Genomic DNA, 24677 nt, shown 5'->3' on the forward strand with positions numbered 1-24677 from the left:
ACCTGACGGCCGTGACCAGGGGGGCCTTTTACCAGGTTCGCCTGGTACGTCAGTTGCCCCCCTTCCTGGATCGGGATGCTCTGTGCACAGTCACTCATGCCCTAGTCCTTTCTCGCCTGGACTACTGTAACGCTCTCTACATGGGGCTGCGCTTGAAGAGCACCCAGAAGGCTTCAACTGCTCCAGAATGTGGCTGCGTGGGTTATCATGGGGGCACCTAGGTGCTCCCATATTACACCCCTTTTAGGTGGCCTGCACTGCAATAGCAATAGCAATAGCAGTAGACTTATATACCGCTTCATAGGCCTTTCAGGCCTCTCTAAGCAGTTTACAGAGAGTCAGCATATTGCCCCCAACAATCTGGGTCCTCATTTTACCCACCTCGGAAGGATGGAAGGCTGAGTCAACCCTGAGCCGGTGAGATTTGAACCGCTGAACTGCTGATCTAGCAGTAGCCTGCAGTGCTGCATTTAACCACTGCGCCACCTTGGTTGCCGGTTGTCTTCCGGGTGCGATTCAAGGTACTAATTATGACCTTTAAAGCACTCCATGGCTTAGGCCCAGGGTACCTGTGAGACCACTTACTGCCACCAGTAGCCTCCCACCATCCAGTGCGATCCCACAGAGTTGGCCTTTTCAGGGTGCTGTCGGCCAGACAGTGTCCGCTAGCGACCCCCAGGGGGAGAGCCTTCTCTGTGGGAGCGCCTTCCCTCTGGAACGAGCTGCCCACGGAGCTTCGTATAATCCCCGACCTCTGGTCCTTCCAACGTGCCCTAAAAAGTTGGCTTTTCCAGCAAGCCAGCCTGGCCTGAACAAAACAAAATAAATTATTGATCATTGATAATTTTAATTTGATTTTTTTTTACAAATGTTATTGTCAATTCTAATTGGGTTTGTTTGGGATATTCTATTTATTTTTTTTTAACTTTCGTATTATGTGTTTCTTTTAATGTTGTACGCTGCCCTGAGTCCTTGGGAAAAGGGTGACATATAAATCTAATAAACCAAACCAAACCAATTTCCTGGACAACCAATGTCTTCCTTAAAAACAGATTTTCAGAGAATGAGCCAAGGAAGAGAGCTCTACCAGGAAGACAAAAAATGATATGACAATAATGATTATGGTATTATAACACTATATGCCATATTTTAGTCATTGTTGTCATATCATTTTTGATTTATAGATTTATAGAGACACATCCAGTGGTGGGTTCCTACCAGTTCGGAGCAGTTCAGCCGAACCTGTAGTGGTTTGGTGGCATGGGTTGCTGGAACCGGCAGCGACTCAGGCCTGCCACGTCTCCAAACCAGTTCCCCAGTCAGTACCATTGGTGTCACCATGTGAAGCATGCACATGAACGAACTGGCAGTAGTGCCAGCTGGAACCCATCTCTGGACACATCACTTTTTTATATTGAAAATATTTAGAGATTCTTCCAGAATCCCACTGAGTTGAATAAATGAAGTAAAACTCATGAAATTAGTCCTACTAATACTATTTACCCTGGCACAAGATGAATGATTATATGTGATTTTTAGAGAGCTTATATTAATTTAATCTAATGAAACTGGCTAGTGTTTCCTTAAGATATATTAACTATTTGTGCTTGCTGTGCTTCAAGAGTGATAGTAACCATGTCTGTTTTATATGTGTCTCATTCAAATGCTAAAATTATTATATTGATGACTAATTTTGGGAATTTGTGTATTGAACGAAGGTGATGACACAATGACAGGAGATGGGGGAGAATATCTAAGACCTGAAGATTTGAAGGAACTAGGTGATGATTCCTTACCTAGTACTCAGTTCTTAGATGGCATGAACTACCTGAGATACAGCCTGGAAGGAGGCCACTCTGACAGGTACCACTTTATGGACAATACAGGAGTTTTCCTACTGCAATTATCTGTATTCTTTTTTCTGAGCAGCCGTTCAAAATGCAGATGACTATTAGGGATGAAATAGATCTGTTTTTTCTTACAAGGCACAAGGAAAAAATATATCCAGGAGCTACTTAAATGAAATATGCTTCATTAAGGAGAAAAATAAACTCTGCCGGAAAAAATGTTAGCTGTAACAATTGGAAAACTCTATTTGTTCTTTTACAAGTTTTTGAGAGCTCTGCTTTTTAGGTATTAGGTTATAAAAGAGCATTTTCCACCATAGAACAAAAGAAACATCTAAGGAGTACAATGTGTAATGCAGTTCTTGCATTGTAAATTCAAGAAATGTATTTGTCTTTTGCATTAGAAACACATAGTTAAATACAGATCTCTTAAAACAAAGTGGTATAGGGATGTTGATTTCAGAACTCTGCAATCACACAATATAAAAACAGACAAGTTTCTTCTTTATGTGTCAGTAGATTCCTTAATTTAAGAATTTAGACTTAAATTGCTCAAGTTGCTCATTTGAGGTTTATTAATTTAAAAACTGTTGCCCTATAATGCATTGTTTCATGCAATTGAAGGTTACAGACCAAAGTGTTTTAGTAGTAAGTAGATATGTAGCCTCTCCGTGACCAATGACTTTGCTTTAAAACTGGATCATTACAGAAAACAAAGTTTGTTCTCAAAGCCACTTGGTTTCTGCTATGGAACATTTCATACTTGCCATCCATCTACACAACCACATTTCAAGAACTGTTTCATTTTATTCATTAGAATCTCAGAGGACCTTTAAAAGAGTTCAGTGATTTTTTTTTATTTTCTGTTTTCCTTCCTTTTTATGCTTTCAATAGTACTATGCCCAGGTAGGTATTATGAGGCCTGAAAGCAATGCTTTCTGTTCTCCCTTATGGCATCCCATCTTTTCCCCTCCCAATTCCATTTGCAAGCTTGCCAAGGAAAAGCTTTTTAGAATTTGTGAAGTTTACAGGACAACTAAAATCTGTTTTGATTACAGTTAGCAATTAGCTCAACCAAAGTTTTATCACATTCCATAATGACATCTAGAAAAGCGCTAATTAAAAATCAGCTTTAGAAAATGCCACAATGTGAATGCTTATTATTACTAGCTAAATTACTTCTTACAGGGGGAAGTGATGGGTACTATACTATGGTACTACTCTTTCTGGCCATTTTCTGTTCCAATATAGTTATTTTTTACTTTTCTTAGCTAAATGAAGTGTATCAAAAATAGTTAAGAAAATAATAGAATAAAGAGAAAGTATGTTTTTCTCTGTGTACGGAGGAATAGGAATGTGTTCTTTGGGAAAACATTGATGACTGCAGAAAAAAAAGTCCTTGCCTCAGTGCAGGAGTAAATTATGCTCTTATTTTGTTCTGCCTCAAAGCTGGAAAATCCATGGTTTGTAAAGAAGAAAGAAATTGATAAAATATTAGTGAGTTTTGAAACAGACAAAATAATAGAATGAAGGTTTTTCTGTTAGATTAAATTTACCTTAAGTATGACAATAATGCATTCTTAATTTTGTATCTAAAGAAGATAGCACTTTCTTTTTTTCCCTTCAAATTCATCACAAGTTTCTACTATCTTTGTGGTTCAAAATCCCTATTTTATTCTAAGAATCCTGTGTGTTTAATTACATTCCCCATATTATAATATGTATCAAACAAATACTATGGGCTTTGTTTTACTACCACTAGAATTAGTCAAATGTTGTCCCCTAAAACTCATAATTTTAGTTTTATAAAGTCCTTATGTGTAGATGTTTGTTACTTATTGGAACACATCATTAACAGAGAAGTAATGGATTTGGGCTATCAAGTCCTTTGCCAACCATTTATGTCACTGCTTCTAGAATTTAGAGAAATATAAAAATGGGCCAGAATTTGCTTATTTAAAGGGTAAATATTATTACAGGCCATTTAACTGCCCATCAAAGTTTTATACATTTAGAAACAATGATCAGATATGGTTCATATCTTTCATTTTAAAGATCAGCAGAAAGTCATGGGGACTCTTTTAACTGTATTAGGATCATAGCATGGGACAGAAAAAAATAATCTTTTCTCCCTACGATTTCTGCCATGATGATGTAATAAGTCACACTATTACTGCTGCTTAAGATCCTTTTGTTACAAAATAATATTTCAGAGAAAAAATTATGAATTCAAGAGAATAATTACACTTTGCATTGGCTCTAATCAGATTGTTACCAAACTTGCCATTCTAAACTTATTTAGCTGATTTTATTACATAAGGGGGAAATTTATGTTAGCAACAGTTTCCCAAATGCTGTCCAATATGCTGGAGTGAGAGATGAGGAAGGAAAAAACAAAACTCGGTTCCATGAACATGAATTGTGTTCTATTATCTCTGAAATCTATTCACTTATTAAAATATAGTTCTGTCTAGTTTTGTTTAATCAAAATTAGAAGGATGGTCATACATATTACTGGCTACAGAGTTGGCCAACCGATGCAGTATAAGAAATATTAAAATAGAAGCATTATACGTATTTTCTACAATTTATGCGAGATTTGGCTTTGCATGTAGGCCTAAAGAATCTGTATAGTTCAGCATGAGGAAGTAGTAAATTGTGTTGCTTAGGTAATATTTTAATGCTTATCAATATTTGAAACTTTAAGTTTGCAATGATTTCAGGCAATTAGAAAAATGAGAGTTATCATCTGGCAATTACTCCGTCAGAAATGTCAAAATCAACATCTGAAATACCGTATATATTCTATGATTATGTGGACATCATAGAGGGATTACCATAAAATATTTGTAGTTTGATTTGACAAAACCTAGGGAAATTTGTCTCAGACTTTAGTTGTGTGTAAGTCATTTTTGTTTTGCTTTGCATTCTCTCATTGCTTCAGCAAATGGTTTTCTATAGTTTTGTCTGTGTGTGAGAGAGGTAAGCAGTGGTTGTAGTTGCAAACTTTTAAATGTTGTTGGCAGATAAAAGAAGAATCTTGCACTGTCGTAACAGCAGTTGGCTGGCTATTATCTATGTACCTTCCAGGGGACTCTTTCTGTGTTTCTTCATGTATTGAAAGAAAAATAATGGATTTTTCTATCAGAGAAAAAAAGAACATGTAGGACTGATTAGTTACACATCATGCATGATGTGTTCGTAAACAGAATATTGAGCATGTTGTGGTTCTGATCATTTGCATTGGAACAGAAAACCCAGAAGCATAACAAACTCCAAGGAATAATGGAGGGTATATTAAAATAATTTCCCCTGGAAGTTACACTATTTGCTAATAGCATGCTTTTTTCACCCCTGTGCTTTTGCTCATAATCCTATCTACACCACTCCATCACAACTGCTGAAAATGTTGCCCAAATACCAATCTACCAGCCTGCGATCCTTCAGTTCAGACAGGTCCCGTACACTGAGCCATACTTCGTACTTGAGGGACAGCACTATGATCGATGACACCATCATTATCCCAAGTCACCAGGTAAGATGTCCCAGGTTATTTTGCATATATATATATATATATATATATATATATATATATATATGTATGTATGTATGTATGTATGTATGTATGTATGTATGTATGTATGTATGTATATATATATATATATATATATATATATATATATATATATATATATATATATATATATATATATATATATATATATATATTGTTATATTTATGCTGATAAATAAATAAAGGGAGACTAGTATAGATCTATTTCAAAGGGAGACTAGTATAGATCTATTTTAAGCTATTTAGCTCTCATCAGCTAGCCATACCCTTGCTGGGAATCGAAATAGATCTATACTAGTCTCCCTTTATTTATTTATCAGCATAAATATAACAAATGTAACAAAAAAGACAACAGTAAAAATACTGGGTTTCTGTCTGGATGGTCTCTTGTGACGAGCCGAAGGACAGAGAATGGAAGTGTGACCTTCCTCCCATATTTGGGCATACCAGGGGTTGTGACTTTATATATTATATATATATATATAATCTGCAAAATAATTTTATTATTTATTATTATATATAAAATAATCCTTGTGCAGAAAGGGACTTGAAAAGGAGTATTAGAATAAGATTAGATAGGAAATAATAGAATATTAAAAAAACAAATTTACATTAAAATTGATACTTCTAAAACGATCAATTGATACAGTAAAATTGATACAGTCTAGAAGTGGACTTTTCTGAAGGTTTAAGGCTTGAGTCTTGTATACATTTATCTAGGAATAAGATGCATTTGGTTCCTTCTAAGTAGTCATGAAGGGTATTGTGTTACAACTCTAAGATAATTGTAATCACTCAATACAATTATTTTTTTTCCTAGTACCCCATCTCATTGTAAAATTAATTTAAAATAATCTATATTTTATCCAAATGTAGAAACATTTAAATGGGTTCATTAGAGACATTGCAAAGAAAAAAAAGAAAACATATTTCTCTGCTCTTCCAGATAGCTGCATTAACTAAAGAAGGTGAAAGAAATTCATATCGTTTAAGTTGGAGTCCTGATAATCTGGACAACATAACTCTTTCTGCTAGCCCTATTCATTCTGGGTAAGTAATCTATACTATTTTTTTCTTTGGATGTATTTTTTATTAATTTATTTCATTAATGAAAAATAATAATCTTAATCTTCAACCATACTTTGAATTTCAATCATATTTGTCATGATATCTTCCTTAAAAATGTTGAAAAGCCTTTTTTGTTTATCGTAATGACTTTATGGTTACAAAACATTATTTCTTTTGGTCATCCCATTTAAACCTATTTGAAATTGATTTAAATCAATAATTTGAACATACAATAAGGCAGACATCAAACTTCTATTTTTATTAATTTCTGAAATGACATGGTATCTTTATTGTGGCAGGTTTTTATTTCACAACTTATAGAATATTAGATAATAAAAATATTTGGAGTTAAATTGTCTATAGGAATGGTACAGTTTTATGCTAGCTAATAAATGGTATCTAGTTTCTGGCTCTTTTGCTATAATACTTGTGGATGTAGTATTAATTATTCTACCAGGTTTGATCAGATCAATTTTTAAATTTAAATTTCAATACAGAAAGTACCACGAGAAAATTCTTTTAAGACAGGTGTTCTCAAACCCCAGGCTGCTGTCTGGCACTGGCTTCAGCCTGTTTGGAACTGGGCTGTGCAAGTGGTGTGCAAACCCATGCAGCTCCATTTGTGCAAGTGGTGGCTGCTTGTAGTCATATGGAAAGATCCATTTGCACAAGCAGCAGGCAGTTGTGGTCACACATGAAGTGCCATTTGTGTGAGCAGGGGGCATGCTAACCCACCTCTTGCTCAAATGGAGCTGCACGCATGAGCGTGCAGGCCCGGTGTTTCCACGGAACCATTCCCTCTCCGCAACTCTCCAGCCGCAAAGCTGGAAAGGTTGGAAACCCCTGCTTTAAGACATCTTCATGCAAAAAAAAAAAACCCAGTGAACTAAACTCAGTGGACTTGTATGGCACAGGTTCCATCCTCTGACTATCTAGAAGCATCCTACATGTGATCAACATTTCCGATATAAGCTATTATTTGACAGGAAATTTATACCAATTAACTTCATCCATAGGACCCCTATTGTGCATAGTAGCATTGTGTAGACCTGGGCAGGTCTCATGATAAGGTGAAGCAAGGTGAATAGGAACAAAAAGGATAAGGTTAAAAATGTATGGTTCTAATTCAGCAGCTATTAAAAGTTCTTGAAACCAACTTTTTTTTCACTTCAGCTGATAAAGTAACTTTATAATCTATATCTGTGTGGAGATGAAACTGCTCTCTAATAAAATAAAAATGAAATCCGTTCTTTTTGGTTTTAGTATAAATATCACTATGCCAACTTTTGGAATGAGATTTAAACACAAAAAAAGTTAAAAGATATATTTGAAGCTAAGGTTTTTCTAAAATTAAAAAAAAAACATTTTCATGAATAGTGTGTGATAAAACATTTAATTTAATGATAATTTTCCCCAAATATTGGAGATGGGGGATTGTAATAAGCAAGTATCCCCATGGCCTTTTAAACAAACTTGTAAGAAAACTTGGAGGGGGGGGGAATCATTCACATTCCTTGGATTACCAATTCCAGGTTGATGTCTTGCATATTTTGCTAAAAGCTGCATATATGTGTCATATAATCAGTTTAGACAAATGGCTGCTTTGAAATGGCTGACAGCAAAGCTTAGGGGCAAAAGCATTACTGACATATTATACTGAATGTGAACAGTTTCTTGGCTAACAGCTGCAAGTTTTCTCTTAGAACTGCATGGCAGTAGCCAGCCTTTCTACTAGCAAGTCTTTTCTATGCATATTTACAGTTAACATAATGGAAAAGATGTATAGAAAATATTTTAAATGATATGGAATAGGAAATATGGATATAAATTCAATTAAAAATCCAATGCTGTCTTAAGTTAGCTACTTCTATGGGAGAAGAACATTTTCTATAATTTCATAATAATCTAAGCATTCATATAGTATACTTTATATTTAGAAAAAATACTGAATCAAAGAAATCTTATATTCACATATATTAAAGTTCATCATTAAAATGTATACAATTAGTATATTATAGATAGACTGGAGTGGCTTCTACAGCATTGTGTTCCATTTTTTGGAATTGTAATGTATAGTTTATAACAAGTTGTTTATGCATTGGCTTTGTCCATACAATCTGTCCATATACATGAAAATATATGCACAGCCTCTATTATAGAAATATTCCTGGTCAGTTCTTTCTTGCAAGAGGTTTCTGAGCTGAGAGATCCTAATTCATTGTTTCGTAACAAATAGGCAACGTATACATACAGACTTATAGCAGTTATTATAATAGTGCATTTCATATAGTGTATACTTTTTATGAATATATTTAGTTGTAGAAAAATTAGCCCACAAATTACTTTCTTAGAGAATTTTCTAATTTTGATTAGTTGTTTCTTCCTTCCTTCCTTCCTTCCTTCCTTCCTTCCTTCCTTCCTTCCTTCCTTCCTTCCTTCCTTCCTTCCTTCCTTCCTTCCTTCTTTTTTTGGTGGGAGGTATATGGAGGGACCAGTACTTAAAATTGACAAATAATTAGAGTTGTTATTCTTAGCTGCCTGTCTTCCAAAAAGGATATTGGATCATTGCTAACAAGGTAAATTATATTTCTTGCTTTCACCTAATATAGTATCTTCACAAAGATTGATAAGAAACAGGACCTACCAGCTAGAAAGCAAACTTTGTAAAAATACTAAATCAAACAAATTTACAAAATGGTAACATATTTATAAAGTTTCTGAATTTTTTTTAAAGTTAGTCTTGTCACATAAGTGAACAAAGTATATATGACATATTTATTAATTTTAGATCAGCACCATGGAAGAAAGAAATGAAAATTTTGTTCCTCTTTTCTATAAAGAGGAAAATCATATGTAGCAATAAACTAGAATGAAAATGACAGCATTTGAGCTAAAAATTTATGGAGAAAAAAACACTTAGAAAACTAAATGCAAAATATTTTCAGATTATCATAACCTGAAAAGCAACTGATATGTGAAACTAAATAATACTAGTGAGCAGATTTTTGTGGGGAGGAAATTAATATTTAAAAAGGGATATAAGATTGAAGGTAATTTTTCTAAATCTACTTCCACTAATATCCACTAAGTCAAGAAGATGCAAGCACATATAGTTACCTAATGGTAGCTTTAACTGAACTTAATTGATTGATTGATTGATTGATTGATTAATTGAACTTAATTGAACTTTTTAGCAGACACAGAATTGTGTTATAAGTTATCTATGCAGCCAGTGTTAAGGTCTTTGCAATTTGTTGCTGCAAAGTTGTGCTTTGTTCTTTTTTCATAATTTGTTTTTTATAAAAATACAGAACAATTTAGCAAGACACATCATGCTTAATTAAAACATTGTTGAATTATCATATGGACACAAATGATTATTGTTCAGCTTTATAATGGTGATATCATAAAATATCTGTAACTATATATATACCTACATAAATACGTGCATGCATGCATGCCAGCAAAATGGACTGAAACATGCCCACAATAAATACAGGTAATCCTGGACTTATGACAATTGAGCCCAAAATTTCTGTTGCTAAGTGAGGCATTTTACAACCTTGCTTGCCACTGTTGTTAAGTGAATCACTGCAGACGTTAAGTTAGTAACACGGTTATTAAATGAATCTGGCCTCCCCATTGACTTTGCTCGTCAGAAGATTGCAAAAGGGGATCACATGATCCCGGGACACTGCAACTGTCATAAGTATGAGTCAATGGCCAAGAATCTGAATTTTGATGACGTGACCACGGAGATGGTGCTACCATTGTAAATGTGAAAAATGGTCATAAGGCACTTTTTTCAGGGCTGTTGTAACTTTGAACGGTCACTAAATGAACTTTTGTAAGTCAAGGATTACCTCTATGGCTAGCAAGTAGACTCTTGACATCTGTTGACTTCCTAGAACATACATAGGAAATGTTTCACACATGCAAGTGCTTTTAAATGATTTTCGGGGCAAGGCTGCCATTTAAAAGAGGTTACAAAGGAATGTATCTTCCATCTTAGCTACTGCATATGCCCTTCATACTGTATGTTTAATGTTTTCATCTTCTCCATTTGTAGATAGATACCTTTTCTGACTGATTTTATTTCATTTGTTCATTCATTCATTCATTCATTCATTTTTTTGTTTTATTTTGCTAAATTATCTCTTCTGTTGCAGCCACTCCTCTCCATATTTTGACCATGAAAACAGCAGGTGAACTTCTATATAATTTCATGTTAATGCTAACTTCCTTTTCCCTTCTTTCTTCTACCATCCATTTAATTTATTCACTTTAAGATGCTCTACTACTTCCTTGATCTCATTCATTATTTAGTGTAGGAGATTGATCCTCTTATATTTGCCATTTGATCTAAGATTTTGTTTCATAGAATTGCAATGCAATTATTGGCTAATATTCATGTAGGGAGCCTTCCAAAGGATCAAAATGCACACTTTTCAGTTGTTACGTCTCGACTGCACAAGAATTGTGGCTACTGGAATTTGGCGATTTAAAGTAATTGACTTTGTTTCTAAAATATATTTGTTCTGAAACATTTCTAAAGGAACAAAATTAGACTTTCAGTTAAATATTCAATCAATAAAAAGAAGTGGTTTTCAAGTGTGTGGATTACATACTATCAGCCCTTCTTTAGCTTTTCCAAAAGCTCTAAAATGCATATGCCCATATCTAATAAGGTTAATAAGACCATACGTAAGAACACATATTTTATAAGCTGGAAATCCAGCTTTACTATTAATAAATAATTTGAATTATATTCCATTTTTTAAACTGCTCTCATTAGGTTTTAATTGGGCACTTTAGTGATCTTTTCATATGATATGTCTTTAAATGTAGAATATCCTGTTTGATAGTATTATAATTATTATTGAGAAATGCTGAAGCCATTACTCAAACTCTCTTTATTTCACACTCTTGACTAACTGGTTGCTGCTCCTTCCTTTTTTTTCCCTGCCTGACATAGTCAATATAATACAATTTTGATATTGTGGAAATATTCCAAAAAGGATTGTCCTTTCCATCTTTATGGTGATGAGCATGTCTATTTGTCTGACTAATTATTGTACCTGAGCTGATTATGCATAAAGTGTTTTATTCCCATCTCCCCCAATAAAAATACACATCCACGGTTAAATGGCTATGGTTACCTTCTCATGAAAATCATATTTAGACATCTAAAGTGCCTAGTTTATCTTTATTAATATAAATCTTTTTTTAATATTTTCCATATGTCCCATTCTTTTCAAATATCTTTTCTAAGCTGAACTATGCAGAGTTTTATTCTTCCTTCTGATAGTCCTCCCAGAAAGTTATTTTGTGGGGGAAATGTAGTATCATAATTTAAATTAAATGTTTAATTGTACACTTTGGGGTATATAATGTGATACATCTTTTCTGCTTTATCCAAAAGTGTGCCATTTATGTAAAGTGTATGTTTTTATCAGAATTATTCGGCTTAGAATAGTTTTATCATTGCTTCCTTTAATATGAGCAACTTAAATGAATTAAGAAGACAAATGAAAAGATGTACATCCAAGGAAATTGCCTCTTATATCTATGAGCCAGAAATGTGAAATTTAAGCATTTCTCTTGATCTAAGAGTATAGTGTTTAAGGGTGTTTGAATACTTGCTACAGAAATGGGGGGAGGGATGTTTTCCCTTTGATTCTGAAGCATCCTGCTGGATTTTAATAATATATTTGTATAGCATGAAAAAGGCCTTTTTGTCTCATGGCAAGAAAACGTTCTGCTAAAAAACAAAACACAGGGACAGACACAGAGTCTTCTTCCAATAGATATTGAGTTGATTTTTTTATGGCTAGTCTTTTACAGACTTTGGATATTATAAAATATTCTGCAATTACCTAAATAATATGAAATGCACTAAAATGTCTGTCAGATTTTAGTAGATTTGTATAAGATTTGGTGTTTTCAAGAGGGAATCTTGGGAGATTTTGAGATTTAACAAAATTTTGGAATCTTTGAACATAGTTTTATTTTCTGGGGGATCAGTGGAGTATAAAAGAGAATGGTAAATATTTGGGACAAGTGCATATTTATTTTAAGAATTAAGGTTTAAGAATCACTAAATCAAGGATTTGACTATATGCAATTTTGATACAGGCCTAGCGCATACAGTTATATACCTTTGACTGTTAAGAAAAAATAAGAGATACACATTTTAAAATAAACATGGAAATTGCAGGTAAATTTATTAGGAATTAAGTTTCATTAATCAAAATGAGACTTACTTCCCAGTCCCCCAAAGTCCAAAACACAATTCAAAACCTGTAAGCAATAAAAGAAAAAGAAAATTAAAGTTTAGCTAACATATTATTTCCTTGTTGAAACCACCCTGCATGCATTCCTCCATAACTTTGTGTTGCTTGTTCTCTGTGCAATTTTATACTACAAAACTACCAACTGTTTGTCTACAGTCCATTTCTCTTTAAACCTTGAAATAAAATGTCCTTCCTGGATCCCCAATTGCATTTGGTAAGATCTCAAACTCCCCACTTTCCTTTGGGCAGACTAACTCTTGTATATTTGATAACCATAAATTAGAAAGTGTGATTGACATTGTAGCTGTAAACATGGAGTATTGTAACTGCTAATGTGTTGTGGTTTTTTACTGTTATTGAGGAACATCAACGCTTTGGGGTAAAGGCACAGATGAGGGACAGGAAAGACTTTAGGTTGCATGGCATGTTTCAAGATGGCAGATCATGGTTCTTCATCTTCATCCACATTGATTTGCTTATTTATATTTTGCATGTGATATTGACTTGGGAAAAATTCAAAACTTTGTAGATGCTTTAAAAGAAATAAATTCAGTATTTGTTTTTCATACAAAATATTTATATTGCCTATTAGTTTTATCTTAAGGGATAAATATATAAACATAGCTACTTTGCCATACATTTTACATTATATTTTGCTAGTTGTCAAATTCATGTGTTATTCTTATTACATTTAAACATCAGATGACAAATAATATTGTGCATCAGGTGCCTTATATGAGTAGGAATGCCAACATCTTATAACATCCTAGAAATTTTAGTCTTTGCTAGGATACAATATTTACAAACTTCTTCCCATTTTCCATATTTTCTTTTTTGTTAATAATTTTGTTGTATTCTGATATTATCCACAATTTTCTAATCAACCTTATTAGCATACTAATACATTTAGAGCTGGATGTTACTGCAGCACTCTGTGTAGTATCCAGGACAACTTGTACAAATTAATCAACTGAGTTTTTGTTAGTACTATGCTAATTGGTTTGACTCCCTAAAAGTAGTAAAAATATTTCTGATTTTTTTATCTATGCAATTAATTAAAAACTCTAACTATAGCTTAACCATAAGTACATAAATACATAATATACATATTAATTTTGATCATTAAGAATGGTTAGTACACATATTTAAAATTTGTTGCTTCTGAAATATTTTTGTAACATGCATTATAACTTATTTTCATGCCTAATTTTTCTTCCCAATTTTCAGTTTTCTGGTCAGTTTTATGGTTGATGCTCGAGGTGGTGCTATGCGGGGTTGCAGACACAATGGGCTTCGAATCATTATTCCACCTCGGAAATGCACTGCTCCAACTCGAGTTACTTGCCGGTTGGTCAAACGCCATAGACTCGCCACAATGCCTCCGATGGTGGAAGGAGATGGTCTTGCCAGTCGCCTTATCGAGGTTGGGCCTTCTGGTGCTCAATTTCTTGGGTAAGGATTTTCTTTTAATAATCCCAAATACTAATTAACAAGAACATAATAATTTCACTTGAGCCAGTGTGGGGTGGCTTGGCATTTAACAGTAGAAGTGAAAAGATTTGTAGTGCAAATAAAGGCTCTGATAATTCTAATCAGGTTGTCTACCTTTTAATTTAAAGCAACAAATCAGGTTTACTGTGCTTCCTGAAATCAACTGGTGTAAGCCATGCTGAGCTGTAAAAGAAAACCCATTTTTTAATAATATACCATCAATTAATTACCTATTCTCTTTAAAGGTTAAATAAAAATAGCAGCAGAAATGTTGTCGATACATATGTAATACCTGTTGAAAAATGCAACACAAGCTAATCCTCCCTTTACAAGGAACTTGTGTTCTCTCAGTAGGTATTTTCTCAGTAATTGAGACCTCCCGGGAAGCAGAAACCGGTGATTTTTCTGGGGCTAAGCAATAGAACAACTTCTCTGACTGCAATTTATCCTTATATTGCAAGGCCTCACAGAAAGATCAAACTTGCTGCAAATGTTTCAGCAATTTTTCTTTTTGTTTTCCTTCTGTTTTTTTTTTTGGTTTTTTTTTGGTTTTGCTGAAACTATCATTTTCCAATACTTTTTATTTTACCGACATTTTCCCTTATCAGTGATGGCATCCAAAAGTGGATGATCAAAGAAAACCCCCTCTGCTTAGAATGAATGAATGGCTTCTGCTGGAAACCAAAGTAATGAAGTCGTAAAAGGAACAGCATAATTCTGTTATGAAGCAAATTAGACATACCTAAGGCCATTAACCAAGTTTTTAAGTCTGAGTTGTTTTCTAATGATATCTTGTTTTAGAAGTTTGGGTTTTTAGAGGGAATCTGGGAATCTGGGAAGCTAGGCAAAGCATCAATCTCCTATCATCTTATTATTTTGTTATTGCTGTATTTTAGCAAGAAAATGAGAATATCCCTAAATATAATAAATAAATAAGGGCAAATTTGTAGTGAAGGTTTGCTACTAGAACTTCAATGAAGCTGTATTCAAAACTACATATGGGTTTAAATAAAAAATGCACCAGATCCAAATCAAGTGCCTATGCACACCATGTATTTTAGTTTCTTATCTTAATTCCAGTATAAAAATGACCAAATTTATTTTATTTTCTCAGCCTTGTGAGGATTGCCTATGAAAACTGGTACATGTTGAAAAGTTTTCATATAATTTCCTAAAGGCCACATCTTATACCATAGCATTTTCCTGGGTGGTGACCTGGCAGTGAAATCAGAGACACTGAACACTTCTAGCCAAACCAAATCTTGTTGCCATATTGTCATGCATTTTTTCATCAGTTCTGAGTGGTTCCCATTAATTTCAAGAAGTGATGCTAATGTATCATTGGACCTCTTAATAAACTATAAGATTCTCTATTATGGGAGACTTATTTCGTAAATTGCTGTGATATGAAGGTCATTTTCAAGCAAGCAAGCAAACAAACAAACAAAAGGCAGAAACCTGTTCAGTGTAAGCCTAATTCCACTCTGAGCAGACAGTGGCACTGGGGTTCGGTTAAAAAAAAAATAGTACATAAAGGTATTTTTTTTATTTCTTTCTTTCACTGCTGCTTTGGATGTACTCAGTAAACTTCACCTGCCTACGGCTCCTCCCCCACTTAATGAGGGAGAAAGTTTGGTCAGCCGAATCCTACAGCTGGGGCCTCCAGGGACCAAATTTCTTGGGTAGGAGAGATTTAAAACAAATTGATGGATGCCGGCCTTCCCATTCTTCTCCTTCTGCAATATTATTTTTTATGTCATTGTGCCCATGACATTGTCCTTTCTATGATTTTATAGTATGTATTCCTAACCTTTAGTGGATCATTTCTAGCCCTTGTGATATGTGGTTGTTGTTTTGGTGATATGTTTCTACTTTTTCTTAAAGTTCCTTGACCTCACCTTTGATTTAGCATGAGAAAATATTAGTTATAGAATGTACCAGTCACTTCTGCTGTTATGTGCTTGATGTCTGTAGCAAAGCAACCTGGACTGAAAGCAAAGGAATATGTTGGATTATTACTATTATTATTTTGCTACCATAGTCCCCAGTATGATACATATCTGATATACTGGATATAACATAACATTTAGCATGATCAATAAGTACGGCTGTACACAATTCAGTTCTTCTTGTGAAATTATTAATATAAAGATGTATTTACAGAGTTTACAAAAGTAGAAAGCATGTTTTAAGACAGTGAATTAGAGATAAACATGATTAAATCTTTGCATTTATAAAATAATCTGAAATGAATTATTTCAATATATTCACCATATTAAAAAAAGTTTTGAAAATGTCAGTTAAACTAAAGAGCCGATTAAAATAGTGTAAATGAAGCACAAAAATATCTTGTTACTTAAAGTGGTTTTTTTTTAATCTTCTAAAGGTAGTCCTCGTCTTACATCCATTTGTATAGTGACCATTTGAAGAAAAAAAATTGTCACACTTATGACAGTTACAGCATCCCCAAGGTCACATAATCAAAATTTAGATGCTTGGCAACTAGCTCATATTTATGATGGTTGCTGTGTCCTGGGGGGTCGTGTGATTATCCTTTGCGACCTTCTGACAAGTAAAGTCAATGGGGAAGCCAGATACTTTTAACAACCCTGTTACTAATTTAATAACTGTGACAAGAAAGGCTATAAAATGGAGCAAAATTCACTTAACAATTGTTTTGCTTTAACAACAGAAATTTTGAGCTCAATTTTGGTCATAAGTTGAGGACTACCTGTATTATAAAACATACTTTTTCTTTAACATTTACACACACAGTACAATCTTTATAAGAATTCCTCTATACAATTCTATACTTCAAAATAACTTTCAATTCCATGGATTTTATCAGTGTTTAAAAACAAAAAATATATTCATATCTGTGTCTTTGGCAAGGTCCTATTTATATAGAATAAAATTAGACACTCACTGATCATAATCTTTAGCTACAGTATGAAGATATTATTACTGTAGTATGCTTCCCCCCCCCCCCAATCCTAGCAAGAAATAACGAAGCTGGCAGAGTTCCAGGTCTTTTTGTTACAGGCTTTAAACAAAACTTATCTGTTTGTTTCTCTATTGTCACAATCTTTTAACGTGATGTGTTGCTGTAATAGGCCTGTGATTGTTGAAATCCCTCACTTTGCGGCATTACGTGGTAAAGAAAGAGAGCTGGTGATTTTGCGCAGTGAGAATGGGGACAACTGGAAAGAGCATTTCTGTGAATTTACGGAAGATGAGTTGAATGAAATACTAAATGGAATGGATGAAGGTACATGTCTTTATAAACAAGATCTTAAAGCTACAGTAAAAAGATATCAAAGTAGCAATCCCAGCTGGAAGGAATAACAATTCTAATTTGCCATATAGTTACTGTAAATTACTTATACACTTAAAATAATGAGAATAATTATATAATAGAAAGTTAACAGATTTTCAGAAAGAGAGCAAGATGCGATATAAAACTAATTCTAATAATGAAGTTCTTATCTACTAAAACTCTCGTGTCTTTTACTTTTAATTGGATGAAACGGAGCATCATGGAGCAAAACTTTTTCAAACGAATTGTCTCTAATGAGCTAACTTAAAGAATGAATCCAAATTCTGGGATTCAGGACTCCAGTGAAATTGAAATTTGGCAAATTTTATAAATAAAAATCATATAAAGCATTTATGTTCAACATCGGAAGGTACACCTCTGAATATCTTACTAAATTTTCAAGAATTTTTCAAATACCTTAGAAGTTCTGCCATTGTTGAGTGCATTGAGAATCTGAAGAGGAAATATCTCTGAAGCAATGACCCAATGGGGCACAGGTTGTCTAGTGACTTGTAAATGCATATAAATGTAGTTTTCTACACTACATAATCTTACTTCTTGGGACGATTTTGATTTCCTAGTCTAGGGATACCCTAGTAGTCTCCAATTTTAGTACTCACAAGATCTGTTCCTGTTTGCTTTATGAAGTCAGCCATATGCAAAGTGCTGAAGTCTAATTGTCTGTAAATGGAGCATGGAACTTGGAACGTTTATCCATTATAAACTGGAATTTAGGAGTAACAGAGATTGTGCACTATGGATAGTTTAGTTAACATATTTAAACTAGTATTTTATATAAAACTATTTTGATAAAATTTGCACTAGTTAAAACAATGTAAGAAAGCAAACATGAAATCTGTGATGAAATTCACATTGTATACTATACCAAGCTCCTCTAAACATATTACGTAGTATCGATAAAGATTATCAGTAATCCAGGTAGAATTATTTGAAGGTTGAGTCATTCAACTGGATTAATTCTTCTTGTTAGTTTGAGACGCTTTGCTGCCATCCAAGCAGCTTCATCAATCAGAGCAAGCCAGTTAGGCAGAGAGTCATTGGAATGTACCAACTCCTGCCTCAGGGAGGGGATTCCTCTCCAAAGGGCAATATGTCGATGAATATTCTTAATAATCCTGGTAGAGTTGTTTGAAGGTTGTGTCATTGCAACTTGACTAATTTTTGTTGTTAGTTTGAAATGGTTTTGCTGCTCATTATGTGGTGCTTGGTATGCATCCGCACAGACCCAATAATAGACCCAATATAATTTTTTATATATATCATCCATAATCAGCTTGTAAATGCAACAGTTGTAACTGTGTGCAAGCAGCAATTAATGAATTGTTCTGTTGCTGTGAAATTCAAAACCTGAATCTATTCAGAGCAAATTTTAAGACACTTATTCTGGCTCCATCTCTTAGGACTAGAAGCAAAATTAGCAAAAAGGTGTGTAAATGTATATTAGGACTGTGCAAGATTTGAAAATTATCTTGAAGAGGCAGTTTGACCTCAGAAGAATACAGCATTTATCTGATGTTTATTATAATGAACATATTTGTCTAGCTTCTGTGTGATCCTGAAAAGAAAAAAAATGGCTGTTCTAAGACGGTGTTACTTTTAATGAGGTACTTTCAAGCAGCTATAACTTTTTTAGGGTGTCATAGAAGCTTGAACAGAAATTAAGTTACCCGAAGGAGGTTTTACTCATTTTAAAATAATTTTTGAAGCATTAAGAGGTCCATATATTAACACAGGGGTGGGAAATGATGGCCCCATTATAACATGTGGACTTGGCTGGCTCAGGAATTCTGGGACTTGAAGTCCAAAAGTCATAAAAGGACCATTGTTCCCCACCCTTGCATTAAGGGTATGTATGTAAATGTTTCTTTTAACAATTCCAGTGTTTACTATTGAAATAATGTTTGCTCTTTTCACCCAGTGCTTGACACCCCAGAAGAGCTAGAGAAGAAGCGTATTTGCCGTATTATCACCCGAGACTTCCCACAGTACTTTGCAGTGGTATCTCGGATTAAACAAGACAGTAATCTCATTGGACCTGAGGGTGGTGTGCTAAGCAGCACTGTAGTACCACAAGTGCAAGCAGTCTTTCCAGAGGGAGCATTAACTAAGAGGATTCGTGTTGGTCTTCAGGTATGAGAAAACAAATAAAAATATTATAATTCTTGAAGGCAATATTTTGGTTGAGGATAAGAGTAGTTTCATGTAATTCTATTTCATTATCATTCCTCTATGGTATTTTTTTTCCTTTTTGACCAGTCTTTTATGTCTCCTGAATTCCAGTTCAACTGGGGGAAACTGGTGCTGTTATTATTTGTAAAGTATTAACTAAATTATATATTCAAAATTTGTAGCAAAAGTTTGAATAACATTTCTCCATAACTATATCTAAAACAGATAATGCATTCAAAACATTTATTTAAATAAAGAGTTCTCTTTAAGAGGCACGTTAAAATGGTTCTCGTCATATTTGTTTGTTTGTTTGTTTGTTTGTTTGATTGATTGATTAAATTTGTATGGCCAACCACTCAAGTTTCAGTGACTGTACGCAGGCGGCTTACAAAAAAACCCCAATATAAAAAGAGTTAAAGCAATAACTGCCCACCTCACAGCGACAACAAGGAAGCAAATAAGCTACTTCTTGGGCTCCATTCCACTCTGGGTTCCCAAGGTCCATTGGCAAAACCAAGTCTTCAGGACCTTGCGAAAAAGTGTTTCTTTTGAAACTTCCTTTCTCCCCATAGCACACTAACATTAAACTTTTATGAAGTGCTTTTTGTAAAAATGTATTGTTCAATTAATTACCTACTAATTCTTTTTACGGCTACCATATCATAGTGGCAAAAATCTAGATTAATCACCCCAAAATTTATTTGCTACCAACTAGTAACTCTCTCGTCACCTTTTGGTTTTGTGCCCTTTTTTGTAATATGTTCTGAGCTTTAGTGTTATACTGAATTTAGAACAAAAACAAAACAGCATACTAAAGCATAGGTCAGTGATGGCTAACCTTTTTGTCATTGAGTGCCAAAAGTGCACCTCTGCAACATTGTGCATGCTTGCATGTTCATACACATAATGCAATGTGCACGCAATGCCTCCTGCGTCCCCCCCCCACATACATGTGCGAACCGCCTGTGTTCTGTTTTGGACCTAGCAGGCCTGCCTGCAGCCTCCTGGGACCAAAAGCAGGCCACAGGGAGGGGTGCCCATCACCCCATGCTCTCCCCACCCCTGCACATGCACGTGTGATCCCCCTGCCCCCCACATGTATGAGTGCCTCCCACATGCGCTGCACCCCTCACCCATGTGCAGAAGAGACCAAAAATCAGCTGGCCAGTGGGAGGCAAGCGCGCATGTGCGGTGGAGCTGACCTGGGCCGATGGCTTGCATGCCCGCAGAGAGGACTCTGCGTGCCAATAGTTCACCATCACTGACATAGTTCAATTTCAGTAATAACTTTTAGTAATTCGTAGATCCAGTGAGAAAATCTAACAAAAAGAACTGGTAACAGTCATCTAGATTATTGTATAAGAAAAAAAGTGTTTATTTTGAGTTTACAACAGATGTTTAAAACTAATGGATATATATATACAATGTATGTATCTGTGCATGAGTAATGTATAAAAACTTAGTATCTCCTTTTTAAAACATTTAAGCTACTAACTGGTCTACTTTTCATGAGTTGAGTCTCATTAAACTTACTAAGATTCCTGAGGGTAGGATTGAATTATGAGCAATAACTTAGGTTCATTTGTTCCAGTTTTGTCAACATGCCATAAATCTAATTTAATTCACAAATAATGCAAAAGAATTAAACTTTTCACTGGAAGGATTCTATATACAAAATATAAAATGACTTATAATTTTATCATGTTCAGGAAATAATGTAAGAACATGAAGATATTCAGTTTGCACTTATTTAATGGCTAGGGAGAAGTGAATTTATCTCATCATCATTCAAATGACTTGAAAGATTTTTCAGAAATTTTCATAGTTCTATTTTCTTGAGAATTCTGTGAAATCATAATACCTCAGAGTTTGTGTAAATGATAATTCCTAGTAATGACCTCGTGGCCAACAAGGGAGAGAGTATCAACAGAAGACATCAATTAGCAGCAAATCAAGAGAAATCACCACATAGGACAGTGATGATTAACCTTTTGGATGCCAAGTGCCTAAAGCATGCACGTGCACACATGCGTGCCCGAACCCCACAAAATGCAATGCGAGCACCCTCTCATGTATGCGCCTCACCCCTCACACACATCCCACATGCATGCATCCAATCCCCCATGCATGTGCCCCGCCTCCCAGCACCCCACTTTGGCTTTCAGGTTGATGCAGAAGGCTTTCCATGCCCAAAACGGGGCACAGGGGATCTCACACGGTGTCCCTGCACCCTGTTTTGGACTTAGAAAGCCTCCTGCATCAACCTGGAAGGCAAAACATAGTGAGTGGATACTTCCGGCCTTTGTTGGTGCACCTGGGCATGACTCCACCTGGAGACACTGGCCTGCCGCCACCGCTGTTGCCTCTTTGCTGAGGAGAATGGCCTGCAGCTGCAGTCTCTTTGCCGGCACGAATGGCCTGCAGCTTCAGCCTCTTTGCCAGCACAAACAGCCTGCAACTGCAGCCTCTTTGCCAGCACAATTGCCTGCAGCCGCAGCCTCTTTATCAGCGCAAATGGCCTGCAGCCACAGCTTCTTTACCAGCATGAATGGCCTGCAACCCTAGCCTCTTTGCCGGTGTGAATGGACTGTAGTTGCAGCCTCTTTGATGGTGCAAGCCCTACCCTGTGCCCCATTTTGGGCCTGGAAAGCCTCTTGCACCAACGTGGAAGCCAAAACAGGTCTTGGATCTTGCACAGCGCCCCTACACCCCATTTTGGCATCCAGGTTGGTGCAGGAGACCTTCCAGGCCCAAAACATGGCCTGGGGTGGCACGCACACAAATCCCGAAAATGCAATGTGAGTTCCCCCGTGCACGCGCCCTGCCCCCTGTGCATGCATGGCAGAGACCAGCTGCCCAGCAGGGGGTGTGCACACATGCGTGTTGGAGTTAGCTGCGGTGACATCTGGCATGCCCACAGAGAGGGTTCTGCGTGCCACCATAATGAACATAGGACAAAGTGTATTATTGTAGCTAATCATTATTCAAGTAATTTTAATTAAGATAAATTTTATTTTCTCCATATCTTTGAATAGGCCCAACCTATGCACAGTGAACTTATAAAGAAAATTTTAGGCAACAAAGCCACATTCAGCCCTATTGTCACACTGGAACCTAGGCGAAGAAAATTCCATAAGCCAATCACTATGACCATTCCTGTTCCCAAAGTTTCCAGTGATATGATGATAAATGGTTATGGAGGTGAGACTCCTACTCTAAGACTACTATGCAGCATAACAGGTAAGTTCTCACATTTCTCTGCAATTTCATACATGATGCTGAAATAAAATATTGGTGGTTTAAATCATTAAATTTTCACTAAAGCCCTGTTACAAAATTATGTAAACTAACCTCCATAGATCATAGTTTCAGAGCATTGGTTTACCCATTTCAAATACACATTGTCCACATTATGAATACTGTCATTAAAATAACTAATTTCCATTTTAACTATATTTTATTCTAAAAATATGCTCTGTGACTAGAAAAGGTAGGTTAGGAATAGGAACTGTCCAGTGGAAAGAGTCATTGCTAATTTTATTGTGAAACAGAGTTGTGGGGGGAAAAATAACTTTTAAACATTATGGATATAAACCAATATTTAGTTATAACATTAATACAACTGTTCAATTTGTTTTGTTTTATAAGCCAAATAATTTATTTGCCTTGTAAAACAAAGGGAAGACCTATTTTTCCAGATTTTTAAATTGTCAGATTATAAGTATATTGATGAATTATAAGATTTAAGATGAGATTGGACAATAATTTTTCTTAAAAAGTATAGTGACTCCTGCTTGAGCAGGGGTTGGTCTAGAAGACCTCCCAGGTCCCTTCCTACTCTGTTATTCTGTTAGAAGAACGTCCTTGTTGAATCAATTCAAGAGACATCTTTGTCCAGCATTGTTTCCAACCCCACAGGTTTTTCTGAGGACTTGACAAAGAGCAAAGGTGGTGATGCACTGTATATTCTCTTACTGTAATTCCCCTCAACAAGTTTTGGCAGTGGTATTTATTTCTGTTGTTCTGAGATTTCTCAATGACTATTTTAAGAAGTCAGTGTTATATCTGCGTCACCTCCTTGTGAAAAATATTCTAAAATATAATCATAACTTTTTTTTTGTCTGTCAAAGTCTTTGAATAGAGTGGTTTGAAATATACAACAGCCTGTTTTTTAAAATCAATTTTAATTCATTTAAACAAAAAATAAAGTTTTCATCTTTCAAAGGAGAAGAGAATATTGGGAAAATAAAATTGTTGTTGGTTTTTGCTTAGTAACAAAGAGGAGATAAATATTTTCTGTTTGTTCAACAGTCATCTAACCAGAAAGCTATGGACAGTCTCCTTAGCTTCTCATGCCTGAATTAAATCTCAGAGAAATAATAATAAGGAGGAAATTCTCTCACCGAGGGTGTTCCGATTAGGTAGTATGGGTGAGAAAGGTAGCTTTGAAACAATACAAATAATAAGTAACAGAAAACAACAGTGGCAGTCTCTACAACCCATAATTCAAAAATAACCTTAAAACTATGTTTCACCAAAATGAAACAAAACAAACTCTACAGCAACGTAAACAAAACCAAAGCTATTTTTCCTAACAGAAGACATCGAGTTTGCAGTGCAGATTTTAGTACAGTATTAATGTAAAGTAGGGTGTCAAACTCACATCATCATGGTAGCATCACGTGACATATCGGGACTTTCCCTCCCCTTTGCTAAACCGGGCATGGGCAGAGCCAGCATGTGATGCATCCGGTGCACAAGCTGTGAGTTTGACACCCCTGATGTAAAGAATGTACTATTTTTTTCATTTTGTACCCTAAAATAAGTTTTGGGTATCGAAGATCACAGACTTTATAATTGTATATGAATGGAGATACAAATCGCTCCTATGACTTTAT

At 35.1% G+C, this 24677-nt stretch overlaps 1 protein-coding gene across 33 annotated transcripts in view; it reads left to right on the forward strand.

Annotated features, from left to right (window-relative positions):
- ANK2 (ankyrin 2) overlaps positions 1 to 24677 on the forward strand; it is a 297111-nt gene that overhangs the window by 233194 nt on the left and 39240 nt on the right. For 21 of the 33 annotated variants that reach the window (XM_087724233.1, XM_087724230.1, XM_087724241.1 and 18 more), the window contains 10 exons: positions 1719 to 1863; positions 5280 to 5382; positions 6368 to 6471; positions 9024 to 9065; positions 10659 to 10694; positions 14010 to 14234; positions 15857 to 15955; positions 17387 to 17541; positions 19529 to 19740; positions 22815 to 23019. In XM_087724233.1, coding sequence (XP_087580359.1) covers positions 1719 to 1863; positions 5280 to 5382; positions 6368 to 6471; positions 9024 to 9065; positions 10659 to 10694; positions 14010 to 14234; positions 15857 to 15955; positions 17387 to 17541; positions 19529 to 19740; positions 22815 to 23019 — 1326 coding nt within the window. The remainder of the gene's footprint in view (positions 1 to 1718; positions 1864 to 5279; positions 5383 to 6367; positions 6472 to 9023; positions 9066 to 10658; positions 10695 to 14009; positions 14235 to 15856; positions 15956 to 17386; positions 17542 to 19528; positions 19741 to 22814; positions 23020 to 24677) is intronic. The other 12 variants (XM_087724251.1, XM_087724257.1, XM_087724243.1 and 9 more) reach the window with 5 other exon arrangements.

Source organism: Thamnophis sirtalis, unplaced genomic scaffold, assembly GCF_051295495.1.
Source record: "Thamnophis sirtalis isolate CommonGarterSnake01/CBP01778 unplaced genomic scaffold, rThaSir2_p1.2 scaffold_10, whole genome shotgun sequence".
NCBI lineage: Eukaryota > Metazoa > Chordata > Lepidosauria > Squamata > Natricidae > Thamnophis > Thamnophis sirtalis.